Genomic DNA, 12619 nt, shown 5'->3' with positions numbered 1-12619 from the left:
CGAAAAAACCAAATGAACCAGTCTAAGCGCGCCCACGCCGCCACGAACTGCCCTCCTCCCTCCGCGACGAAGAAGCGCCGGTGCAGCAGAGACAAGCGGACTTCCTCTCTGCCGAGCGGCGCGTGATGGCGCACGTGTAAGACCGCAGCGGATGATGTAGCCACTCAGCGCTGCGGAAACCTGCGCGCGAAGCCCGGCACCGGAGGCGAGAGACGCTTCCGCCGAAGACGGGAAACACTACAATCGGCCGAAACACTGAAACACAAACAAGTGGGCTCCCGCTCTGGAAAGAGCTCCTCCGCAAGCGCGCCACCGGAAAGAGGTGGAGACAACAACCATCCCGCACGGACCCGCGACGGTGAACAAGGGCACGGACGACCCAACTCTCGCGTGAAGATCGAGGGGAATCCGGAGGGAACGGTGACCAGACAAAAATAGAATTCATTGAGAAACACCACACACACCACTCTAGAAGGCGGGGGGCGTGGAAGATGCGAAACCAACTAGATCGGTAGAGGGGACCAACAGCCGACGAGACAAGAAACACGACGACACATTCGCCCGCGAAACAAATAACGGCGAGATGTGGAGAACGCCGAACAAAGACTTGCACGAACGAGGCCCTTGTGGGGAATGCTCACACATCACGACGACAGCGTCTGCCTGTCGAATCTACATTTGCCGCCTCCCCTTATCGCTGGCGCTGGCCTCCGTCGCAGGCACTGATACGAACTTTTCCTCTGCGTGCCGCTACGCGTTCACGAGTACACACGCGCGTAATTTATTCCGTACAAGCACTTGCCACGACGCCGCTGCATGAGACTGTTTTCCCAGGTGGACAGCTGAGCAAAAAACGGAGGGCGAACTTACACTCACGGGTTTCCACCGCCCGTTCCAAATTTCGGAACAAACGCTCCTACAGACAGACGAGAGCTGACAGCATACACGAATGGCACGGGTACAAAAGACTCTGTGCCGCAAAGCGTCTACTGTTGGAGATGACACCATGCCAAGACGCGAGGCGTGGTACACGCTTACATACAAGACAACGACCGTGGCGGAGCGGAAAACTGAGCGACCTCGCAGTTAGTATCTGAGATCATGCGGGACGGCAGTCAGAAGGGTCATGCAGCGCTGCGCGGAGGTGTGGCGGAAACACCGACGCCGCCGGTGGAGCGAAAAGAGAGGCACAGCAACCCTGCATAAATCTGTGAAGCAGTGATACGCCGCGAGAGTGCAAGTCGAAACCTGCTGTGTGCAAACGAGGAAGCACACAAGTCCGGCAGAGAGAGGTCGACGCCGCTTGGAAGAACTCGCCCCCGTGGGTCGTGCGGAGGAAGCGTGCAGCAATAGAGCGGCTCTAGTCGGCAGCCGTAGTCTATGTCGCTCAGCACGCACTGAAGGTGGACGGGACGAGTACCTGACACTTCCGAATTCGTTTTGAGGGCAAGAAAACATGCAGCCATCCGAACCGGTGTCGAGATCCTATCCTCAGTATGTATGCACTGATCTACGGCATACACGTGTTTTTGCCACGTAGTCGTAACGACACGAAGGGGAGCACTGTAGATGCTGCACTGCGGAGTGCGCGAGCCTCTCTATACCAGTGAAGCGGAAAACAGAGCACACACAGTACCTGTGCAAAGCACGCCGTGTAAGGCTTTGAGTTCCTGTGAAACTTGGCAGCTTTCTTGTCGCGAAGTGGTTCGGAGAGCACCGTCACCGTATATGACAAATTTAAGCTCGGAAAAGATCGTGACCGACGGCGGCGGTCCTTCAGAAGTAGCTGGGCTTTATAAGCTATCCTATCTATGGCATCATGTGTACCCTTGAATGCGAGCTTTCCCGGTCACGTAGAAACACAGAGACGGTGCAGCACTGATATAACGGGGGTGACCCCTGTAATCAGCCAGAAGAGGAGTTCCAAGTACTCACCCACACGGAAACCATACTTGGATGGCCGCGTTGTAGCCTCTAGGGTCGCTCATCGCGACTATTTTCCTCCGATCTGCAATGCTGCTTCCTCAACAAGACGCCAGTTGAGTGGAAAAACAGCGATCGCGTCAGCAGAGAGTAAATCCGTCGACGACCGCTGGATGCGCCGCAGCGAGTGACACACTAGCTAAGCACCAGCGGCGCCCTCTGTTCGGGGTGGCTGCACTGCCGTATCACGCGTCTATATGTATATATACAATTTTAAAAGCAAAAGCGAAGGTGAGGCATGTCCGGGTAGAGCGCAGCCCTCATCACTCACTACGGTAAGACTCATGCTGGACTTTCGTGGTCAGGCGAATTCTGCGTGCGATCTGTCGCACGGAATGCGGTGTACAGCATCCCAGGGGACTTCGAAAGCTGCATGGCCAGCGAAAAACGCGTTTCTGTTTCTTCTGGAGTGCTTCTACGGGTGTTGTGCCCTGTGGTACGATATGCGTGACCACTGACATGGTCGTCTCGCTGAACGCGGGAATCCCTTCAAATTCAAAAAGCGCCGCCGCAAACTCGGAAGGCGGGAAAGTCTGTGTTGGCATGGTGGAAAGCTCGTATCACTTGCCAAGACCAACGAAACAAACCGTTAAATGCGCATGTGCACAAGTACACGCACACAAATGCACACGAACCCGGTAGTCGTCGTCGACGTGCGGGGGGCACTCCCCCCGCCGCGCCCTATGCTTGTTAAAAGCCGGCCCCACTCTGCGTCACGTTTCTCAACAAAGAGCGGAAAAAATCTTTCTCGGGCCCCAAGGCTCACACAGAAACGCCTGCTAACCGGCGTGCAGCCGAAAGTCGTGCTGTTCCAATTTGTCCGCTGAGAAACACATTTTTCCCGTGCGAGGGTTTCTTGCCTAGTCGGCTTTGAACGCCACCCCTCTCGAGCTGCCTCTAAAGCCGTCGAGCCTCTTGAAAAGCTCCTCCACGGAGCGGTAGCTACACACGCAGGAAAACAACAGATCTATCTACAATACAGCGAACACCTTCCCATCGGCCTCTCTGTCTGCGGACGCGCCCGCCACAGTCGCGAGTTCCACACTGTCGAGCTTGCGTTCCACGCATGCACAGACACACGTGATGGGCATACACAGAACACGCGACGAAACGCCTGTATCAGCGCGTCGGAGGGCGACGCAGAGCGAGGCGTCCATCCAGCGGTTGCGTCGCGGCTGACTCAAGTTCGTAGCAAATCCAGCGAATCCCCGCAGGATTAGAGCGAACTCGAACGAGCAAAGTCCTGCGCGGGCGTCTGGTGCTGCGTCCCATCGCGTCAAAATCAGGCAAAGGCCACACCAACACACCTCCCTTAGCGGGGACGAGAAAAAACGCAGTAAAGCGGCAAACGCACATATCTCTACGTTTCTCATATGTCTAGAATTCTTTTGCATAATCAGATCCACGCAAGCCAGCTTTGACAAATACACAAGTGCGCAAATGCACGCGCACGACGAGGGCGCTGGCACGAGATCCACCAACACCCACATCTTGCGTATCTCTTTGAGAGCTACACACAAGGGCATAGTTCCGGGCCTTTTTGATACTGATCATTAGTGAATCTGCGCACACACGCATGCGCGACCGCAGACTTCTACCTAATCAACTATGCACATCTATATGCGTGCAACGAACATGCACACATGTATAAATTTGTATACAGACTACAAACGCCTCGTAGTATGTGCGCCGGCCTTGAACGTCCTCCCCCATATATATATATATATATATATACGAGACTCATGTGTGGCGGTTCATTCATTGTTCGGCCGTGAAAAAAAAATCAAACTTAAAACCCCCCGCCATCGAGGATCTAAAAAGTCTACGAAAGGAAAAATGCCCAAGCTGCAGAGCTCAGGTGCCGTTCATGAAATCGATGAGCGCCTCCTCCGCTGGTGTGTTGGCCTGAGGAGATAACAGAACATCACAAGGTAATTCGGACACTCGGAACTTGCAAAAAGAGACAATTTGACCGTCTGAATCTTGGTCCCCTCTGCAGCACTCCTTGCTAGTACAATGCTGCTTGAAGAAACCGAGGCCTGCGATTCGCCCGTAGTACATGCTGGCGCATGCGCACAGGCACCCGAAAAACACCTGCCTCTAATTTGGAAGGAAGTTGTTGTTTTGCTTTTTTTCGACTTTTTTACATTCTAATCTACAGTTAGTCAAATTCCTATTCAATAAAAATTAGGTATCTCCACAAGGGGAGGGAAGGTAGGCGTGCAGCGGTCTAGGCAAGTCAAAAAGTTAACTGTCTGTTTCTACGCACATATGCGTATCACGTCTGCGCGCATGCGTGGCATTAAGGCTACCCCCTCTGCCGGCATATACACACACTCCGCCCCGAAGACATGCACATGTGCCCGCGTGCGCCTGCGCGCTTTGATCACACGCGAGCGTGCGCCTGTTGTGCTCTCCACTCAGCCCCGAGTTGTCCAGTTTTCCCTCGATGCGCTCGTCTTTCTTACCTCTTCCTGCGCGCTGACCAAGTGCGACACGATGTGGTGAAACGAAGGCCGCCGCCGGGGGTCGGGATGCGTGCAGCAGCGGATGAGGACCTGCGGCGCGCGGCGAGCCAGGCACACGCACACAGAAGCAGACTCTTGGCTTGCGTGAGGAGCTCCCTGCACAGCCGCAGAGGGGCGAACGAGTCGCGCCAGCCTCACGGGTGAGAGCGCAGAGACATGCGCACCGGTCTACGCGCAGAAAGGCGTCGCGCACGGCTCGCAGACGTGCAAAATACGTGCGGCCGCAAGTGCGAGTGCGCGCCTCCACAGGCCAGGAGACCAGAAGGAAATCCCGAGTTCAACACCCTGGAAACTTACTCGGAGCGACAAGGGCACCTGCGGGCCGAGGTCGGGAAGCGAGTCGCGCCCGAGGCCGACGGCGCCCTGCAAAGAAAGACGCGAACGGACAACAACGCAAAGAGCAGGGTGAACTGGCGTTTGCCGCGACACTCGGATGTGAATTCACACAGATACCAAGCCAGAGTGCACGTGCACATGCACGCGCACATAGGACACGCCCAGGCCCTGACGTGCCGGCGCAGAGACACGACGTTTGCCGCCGTAGAGCCGCCGTCAGCGGCCCGATCTCTGAGTGAAGAAGTCGCACGCGTTCTTCCGTCCTCTGCGTGAAGTCCTCTCTGCCGAGCTCTGCACCTCAACACGTCCTCTCTCCTCGGCGCGTCTTCTGCGTCTTCGAGCGACAGATGCAAAAAACAGTTCCGGCAGAGGCGCAGCAAAAACGCCCTGCGAGGATTTCCACCTACGATGATTTGCGCAGGACTCATGAATTGGAAAGGGACGAGGCCGCTCAGCTGAAAGGAAATCGAAAAACAAAATCTTCTCGGTGCATAGACAACCCACAGCTACTTATTTATATGCTTCCCTATCGATCATGCGCGCCAAGCAAGGAAATATAACACGGCACGCAAACAAGTATGTACACATACATGAATATATATATATATATATATAAATGTACAAGCGAGTCGACCGCCGTGTACAAATGTGTGCCTCACACGAGACGTGCGATGTTCGAGTCTCGAATCTTCTTTTAGACCTATCTTCCCCGAATTAAGGGGGCTTTCGCTGCCTCGGGAGAGTCACGTTGCCACTCGAAAGCAATTCAAGATGATATTTCATGCGTTGTGGTTCCCAAAAGACACATCCATCTATTTTATGACATCTCTGCGCGGGGAGTCCGCGTGGGGTCCTGCCACGCGGTCGAGCGAACAAGCTGAGAACTGACCATTTGCCAAAGAATGACTCCGAAAGCGTGGATGTCGCAGGCGCCTCGCGCATGGGGCGGAAAGTACCCCAGCAGCTCCTGCGCGCATGCACGAAACAGATGACAAAAAAAGGTACGCCTTGCCGATAGGTAGAAGGCCGCAGTTTTAGACGCCGCAACAAGGAGACATACGAGTGCAATATCGGTCAGTTCATCAGCACACCTCTGCTGAACGTTCAGGGTTCAGGTTACAGCCCGTGAGGCCGATCGCGATTGGTCGCGTGTGCCTGGGCACTGAGTGTGGCTACGGAAGCGCCCGCCGCCCCGCTGCAAAAACATGGTGTCTATCGCGCTGTCGCAAATTTGCGATTTTTGCGTTTTCCTTCCACGCACCTCCGGCGATGCCCAGTTGAGGCGCTGCAGCCAGGCGACGAACTCTTCTTTTCCGCCCCCGTCGCGCAGCTCCAGGGTTTCTTCCGCCACGTCCAGCGCGACCTCGCTCCCACTCCGCAGCGGCCGCTCTTCGAAAGACGACAGACGCGACAGCCGCGACAGAGGCGCCACGCACGACTCGCGCTGTGGGTCGCCCGCGCCTCGCGTCTGTGCTGCGGCGGTTGCCCTGCGGCGGCTGCGGCGACTGGAGGGCGTCGGCGCGCCCGAGGAGTGTCTGCTGACGGGCTCGGAAGCCAGACAGAGCTGCAGCGAGGGCGACCGCGGCGAGAGGGCGGGCGGGCACGGCAGCGCCGGGGAGAGGAGAGGCGCAGGGATGGGGCCAGGGAGGCGCGCGAGAGACTGCGGCGACGACGCCCAGGGCAGCGGCGCGGAGAGCGCGGTCGGGCGGGCGACCAGCGGCAGAGGCGACGACGAGAGCGGCAGCGGAGGACAGCCGCCGTAAGAGCCGACGGCGGCCGCGGTCACAGGATCCCCTCCCGAGGCGCAGGCCGGAGGAGGCCCGCGCAGACTCGCGGCCGCGAAGGCGACGCACCACTGGCGAAGGGTTTCAGAATCTGAGAAAAGACGCACACACAGGCGCCCTCGATTGAAGAATTGCGCCCGGAAAGGAAAGAAAGGAAAACCGACGAATGATCACAGAGCGATCTACGGCACCTCTCACGCAAACACGTGTGCAAAGGGTACAGGTCCACAGAGAAGAAAACGCGGGCTTTGGGTCGCGTCGGTCTGGGGAAAGAGCGAGAGCCCATAAGAACCCGGCCTACGCATGCGGAGAATGTGCAGAGTTCTATGGGAAAATTTACGCTTCTGCTGGTTTCCACGCATCGGAATGGAGTTACAGATGCGGTGTGGCGCACGGAGGGCTTGTATGCGGTTCATTTTTGTGGCCTTCCCGGCTTACCTGAGCCAATCAGCTTCGCGTTCAGGGCTTCATCGACGAGAATTTTTCCAGGATGGAGTCGATGGTGGTAGAGCTGACAAGCAGGAAAAAATCAATAACGGGGAACGGGTGGACCGCGCCCTTGAAAGGAAGACTCGATGATGTGAGGACGCACGCAGTGACAAGCCGTGCAGAGAGACACGAAAACGCGCCTCAAAATGGAAAAATACACACATTTACGTTAATATATCTACACACAAATACATAATAATATGTAAACGCGAATACACGTCTACATATATATATATATACAAACGTACAGAAATGAATGCGCAGATGAAAACGCAGACGCAGGTCTGGACTGTCATGCGCAGCCGTCTATACGCCTGCAAGGTTCCTCGCAGCTTCATAAGAACATGGCTCCATGCTCGCATGCAAGAATTTGAGGGCGTATTCGTCTATAAGGCACCTGGCGCACAGCACCACGAGGCCCGTCCCCGAAAACTAGGTCTCACTTACGCCTTTCCTCTGGAGATACGCACAGCCTAGGGCGATGCCGCTGAGCGCAAAGAGAAAAGCGAAAAAAACACGAAAGCTACGCCGCCACGCACAGAGAGGCACGCGAGAAACGTAGATCTCCACAGAACAGCGCGGAAAAAGCGACGCAGGATTCGGCCGTTTCACATAGGAAAGGTGCGCACACCAGAAGACTGGAAGACAGATGCAGCGCGACATGAGGCCGCGCAAAGACCCCGAAAGAAGCAGAAGGGGACCACGGCAATGCTGGAGGCGATACACGATCCACAGGCCCAGGTTTGGTACGAACAGAGCTGGAGACTCGACGACACTGAAACCCTGCGTTGTCGCTGCCTCACGCGTCCTCGCCGCGACCCACGAAAGGCAAATCAGTGGGCACAGTATCCATACACAAGATACATATACAGTATATATATAGTGCAAGTAACGCCACATAGAACAGTTAGGATCTGTAGGTTCGCAACAATCACGATCTGTAGGTTCGTGACGATTATGCTCTGTAGGTTCGCGCCAAGGAGTTTGCACGGACCTGGAAACACACTCACTCGCCTTGCTCTATGATCGCAAGAAAACTCGTTTCCATGATTCGAAGGATGCAGGGCGGTCAGACGAAAGGCGGATAAGACACCTGCTTAACTATTCAAATAAAATACGGAGGCGCAAGACGTGCCTCACTCGAATCTGTTATTCGGTTGCGCTGTGAGAAACTCCACTAGTACAGTGGGATATGTATAGACATGGATGCAGTGCACGTTTACTAAAGCGTTTGAGAGTGTTTTGTGTGTCTGGATTTCACAGATCCTCCTCTTCGGCTCTCTCTTCTCACCGAGCCAAGCGGAGTGCGGAGTGTATATCCATTCTGAATGCGGCTGCCGCGTCGGCGCGTTTCTTCCAGTCCTCCCGGAGTCTTCTTCGCTCGAAATCTCTGGATTTCGCTCTCAGCCTCGTTCGGTCTGGCGGCTCCGCCTGCGTTTCCTCGCGGGTAATCTTCGGTGGAGGTCGGGGGAGGGAGAAGAGGAGCGGCTCGCAGCTGTCGCCCTCTCGGCGCCACGGATCTTCGCCCTCCGCGGTGGTTGCCTCTCGGTGAGTCCGCAGGGCGCTGTGAGACCCTGTGCAACTCTCGCCGTCGCCTGCCTCGCTCGCTGCGTCGCTCACGCGCGGCACAGACAGATGCCGGAAAAGGAAGTCCTCAGTTCTGCCTTCCTCGTGATGCGCGTTCGCGCTCTCCGCCTCGTCGTCGCTCAACACGAAGACTTCGGGTACGGGCCTGGCGAGCCGCTCCTGCGCGGCGGAGGAGACAAGAGGCGGCGCGCCCGACGGCGAAGAGGCCACACGGCCACTGGATCCCCGCAGCGCCAGCGGCCGGGCGCAGAGAGGCGACAGCGCTGGAAAAGCCGACCCCGAGAGAGACGCAAGCGACGCGGAAGACGCGGACGACAACCGCGCGTCCGCCTCGCCCCCTGCCCCCGAAGAAGGCGACGACAATGCGTGAGAATGTGCAGGCTGCAAATGAGGAGAAAAGCCTTGCTTGTGACGCGCGCCTGTGTCTGGCGGCTCCGCGCCTGTCGACTGCGCGTGCACCGCTTCGCACGACAGCTGACGCTTCCCTTTCATCGGACGCCGCCTCTCGTCTTCCACGGTCTCCAAGAGTTCTCGGATGCTGGTGAAGCCACTGCTGGCGAGGCTCGCTTCTTCTCGCTCCCCCGCGTCCTCCGCGCTGCCCCCGCGCCTCAGAGGCCGCCGAGTCTCCTCCGCGGCTCTGCGTCGGCGCGCGTCGGCTCCATCCCTGGCACGCTCGTCTCCCCCGATCGTTGCCTCCTCCTCGCGTTTGCTTTCCCGCTGGCGCCGCCCTACGTGCGCGGCTTCGCGCGCGCCCGCGGGCTGGCGGGGACGAGTAAGCGGCGTGCCGAAGAAGAAGGCGAGCGACCGCCACGGCAGAAACTCCGTGACTGCCCAGACAACGGGCCCCTGCCCGCACACCACGCAGGAGCCCTCGGAGACGCCGAGCACCAGGACGAGATGCGGATGCCGCAGCAGCGAGAGGCGATACAGCAGCAGCACCGCCAACTCGCGCGGCGACAGAAAATCTGGAATCGCCGCGCCCGACGCCGGAGCGACGAGCGAAGACGAAGAAGGAGCGGAACCCGGAAAAAAAGACGACAAAGAGAGAGGCAGGGCGTCTATAGTGGCGCGGCAGGCGGCGGGAAGAGTGTCGGACTGAGGAAGTGCGAAAGGCGACAGCGAACGCCTGGGCGTGCTGGCCGCGTCTGACTCCTCGCCTTCGTTCCCTATTTTGGCGGCGCCGTCGCTCATCTCCGCTTCTTGCTTCGCGTCTTCCCCCTCTGTCCGCAGCGGCACCTCCGTCTGCGCGTCGCTTGCCCCGTTCCTCTCCTTTTGCTTCCGCGTCTTTTTCTCCTTGCATCGCCGCGCACTTGCGTGCGCGGTGTCGACCGCCGCCTGGCGCTCCTGGCTGCCCGCGTCTTCCCTCGTTTCCTCCCTGCCGCCTCCATCCACAGCCGCTCCCCTCGCGGCGCGCCCTGCCTCGGGTTCATGGCTCTGCCGAAAACGCGAGCGCGGCCAGCAGGCAGACGACGCAAAGGAGGAGGAAGCGCTGCGCTCGCCGCGCCCGCGCGCCTCGAGGGCGTCGCCGAGAGGCGAGTCAAAGGACGGCAGCAGCTTCAGAGACACCGGCTTGCCCAGCCAGGAGCCTCGCCACCGCGCGGAGACGCCCTGCGCGGAGGCCGCGGCGGCTGGCGCGTGCAGCGGCTCGGCGAAGATCAGCTGGTGAAAGGGGATGAGGAATGAGAACGAGATGAGGCCGCGGTAGGCGAGGCTCAGCAGACTGTCTTCGTGGTCGTCGCGCCTGTCAAGCCCAGACAGCGGGGCCGCAGAGGACACGGGGGCCGGCGGCCGCAGCGGCCGCCGGCATAGCGGACATTTGCCCTTGGGAGTCGCACGTCGAGACTGCGGCGCCGAACCGGAGGACAGACTCGAGCGAGCCGCAGCTTCCCGCCCCACCGGCTCCTTCCTCCGCGCGCCGCCCTCGCCCCGAGTCGAGTGCCCGCCCCAGGGCGGCGACGCCGGGGCGAGCCCGGCAGAGGCGCACGCGGACAGACGCGAGGAAGGCGCGTCTCTTGGCGGCGCGGCGACCTCCGCCGGCTCGCCTGACAGGAATGGAGGCGATGGCGACAGCTGCAAAAAGCACGGCGACGCGGAATCCGCACCTCCCTCTCCTTTCTGGCGCACCCTGACCCTCCTTCTCCCTCTCGGCTGCCGCGCGCCTGCGCCCACATGAGGGGACTTCGCAGAGGCTGGCGAGTGCGTGGACGCCTCACTTGCGTCTTGGCTGCCGCGTCTGTCGTTGCCTGCGCACGCATCGCCGAGGGCGGGGTCGCGGTTCGGTGCGGTTCCTTCGTATTCGCTGCTGGAAGTCGTCCCGCGGCTCGGGCTGCTGCTGAGGCTCCGTCGGGCGGCGGCGAGCGCGCGGAGGGCCTCCAGCCCCCCCCCTGCCTGCGGCGCCAGACTCGGCGGGAACGAGGGCGGGCGCGCACCAGATAAGGCTGGTTCGACCTGCAGCCGCGGCGCCTCCCCCGCCTCCTTTGCCGCGTTCGCCGAGGCAGACGCGTGTGAAGGCGAAAAACCCGACGCGGAGGCCGCGAGAGGAGCTGGCTGCTCATCGTCTGTCCTCCGCGACGGAGACGAAGAGAAAGGCCACGCAGACGCGATGCGCCCGAAAGAAGAGGGAGGCGCTTGACGGAGATGTGCCGCTCCAGCCGCGACCGGCGCGCACGCGCAGGGCGACAGCGAGGCGAAGGACCCCGCGGACGCCCCGGGGGAGAAGGACGCCGAGCGGGGAAGCAGCGAAGGCGACGCGCGGCCGTTGCAACCGAGACCGTACCGTGAATGCTTGTTGTAGTTCATCCTGAGAAGGAGACACGCGAATAAGGACTCCCGCGGGTTCACAAATGCTCAAAACTGAAGCGACACAGCCCCCCGAGGTTAAGCCTCTGCGCCTGGAATCCCAAACCCCCCCTGCTGCAGGCCCATAAGCTGAGCGCGGCGAGCCAGCTGGCACGCGCCACAGCCTCAATACGAGGTCGCCTGGGGCCTTGAGGACAGCCACAGCGGAGACGCATCAGCCGCGGGAACGCGCACGAAACGAGAGCGAGAGACGAGCATTTCAGCGAGACACACGCCCCGCCGCGACACGCTCGGTGCGGAGAGCGTGGCGGTGCAGCGTTAAACCGTCTTTCTCAAGCGGCGTTCCGTGATGAGGAAGATCGTGCAGAGAGCTCTTCCGGAGGCGAGCCGCGGGCGAGGAAGCAGTGAGTTTGGAAGCGAACACGCCGGAGAGACCTGCGCCCCAAGCTGCGCCAGCGAGGCCGCCGCAGAGGCGACCACGAGACGGGAATTGCGGCTCGGCTGACCGCGCCCACGCTTGCGCATGGTTAGCGTGGTCTGCGTTTCTCTCGCGTTTCTCACTTGAGCGATTTAACGAGAAGCAGCACGCGGCTCCGCTGGCCAAATGTGGCGAGACCCATGTCACGGCGGAGCCTCTCGTGCGTGAGAGCCATGAAACCGACTCCTGAGGGCGAACGGAGACAGTCGCGCGGCCGCAGGACGCCTAACGAGTGCGCCGAGACACGCGAGGCGGAATCACCCACACCCTGCAGCGGCCGCCGAGAAGAGGCCGACCCACCACAGAGAACGAGCGAGCCAGGGAACGAGCCAGAGAACGAGAGAAAGAAGGCGAGAGAGAGAGGGAAGAGAGAGACTGCAGAGAAGACGCCCGCCCACGCCGAACTGAGAGACGCAACTCGATCGTGTGGACATGCGGCAACAAACCCGCCGCCACTCGACGGCGAAACCGCGCGAAAGAGGCCGAACGAATCAAACAGCCGAGTCGAGACGTAAGAAGGGGCAAAACCAGACAACGCGCGAGCAGAAACCGCAACGAATCGCCCTGCCTGCTGCGAATTCCGAGTGCGTCTTCGATGGGGTTGCGCGCCTTCCACAGGGATGCATGCAGGCTCA

General features: G+C 59.7%; 2 protein-coding genes across 2 annotated transcripts; one reads left to right on the top strand and one right to left on the bottom strand.

Moving 5' to 3' along the window:
• Positions 1-3837: 3837 nt before the first annotated feature.
• Positions 3838-11506, bottom strand: BESB_019990 (uncharacterized protein; the record flags this gene model as incomplete). Its single annotated transcript, XM_029360708.1, has 9 exons — positions 3838-3888; positions 4452-4541; positions 4809-4874; positions 5255-5302; positions 5737-5814; positions 6109-6722; positions 7070-7142; positions 7568-7607; positions 8412-11506. The coding sequence occupies 9 exons, from the start codon at positions 11504-11506 to the stop codon at positions 3838-3840; spliced, it is 4155 nt and encodes a 1384-aa protein (XP_029216067.1).
• Positions 11507-12157: 651 nt separating this feature from the next.
• BESB_019980 (histone lysine methyltransferase SET2) lies at positions 12158-12499 on the top strand (the record flags this gene model as incomplete). The annotated part of the gene is made up of 1 exon (XM_029360707.1): positions 12158-12499. One exon carries the CDS (start codon positions 12158-12160, stop codon positions 12497-12499), a length of 342 nt encoding a protein of 113 aa, XP_029216066.1.
• Between the last annotated feature and the right edge of the window lie 120 nt (positions 12500-12619).

The sequence above is a fragment of the Besnoitia besnoiti genome, chromosome XI, assembly GCF_002563875.1.
Source record: "Besnoitia besnoiti strain Bb-Ger1 chromosome XI, whole genome shotgun sequence".
Taxonomy (NCBI): domain Eukaryota; phylum Apicomplexa; class Conoidasida; order Eucoccidiorida; family Sarcocystidae; genus Besnoitia; species Besnoitia besnoiti.
This window is presented reverse-complemented; position numbering and strand designations above follow the sequence as displayed.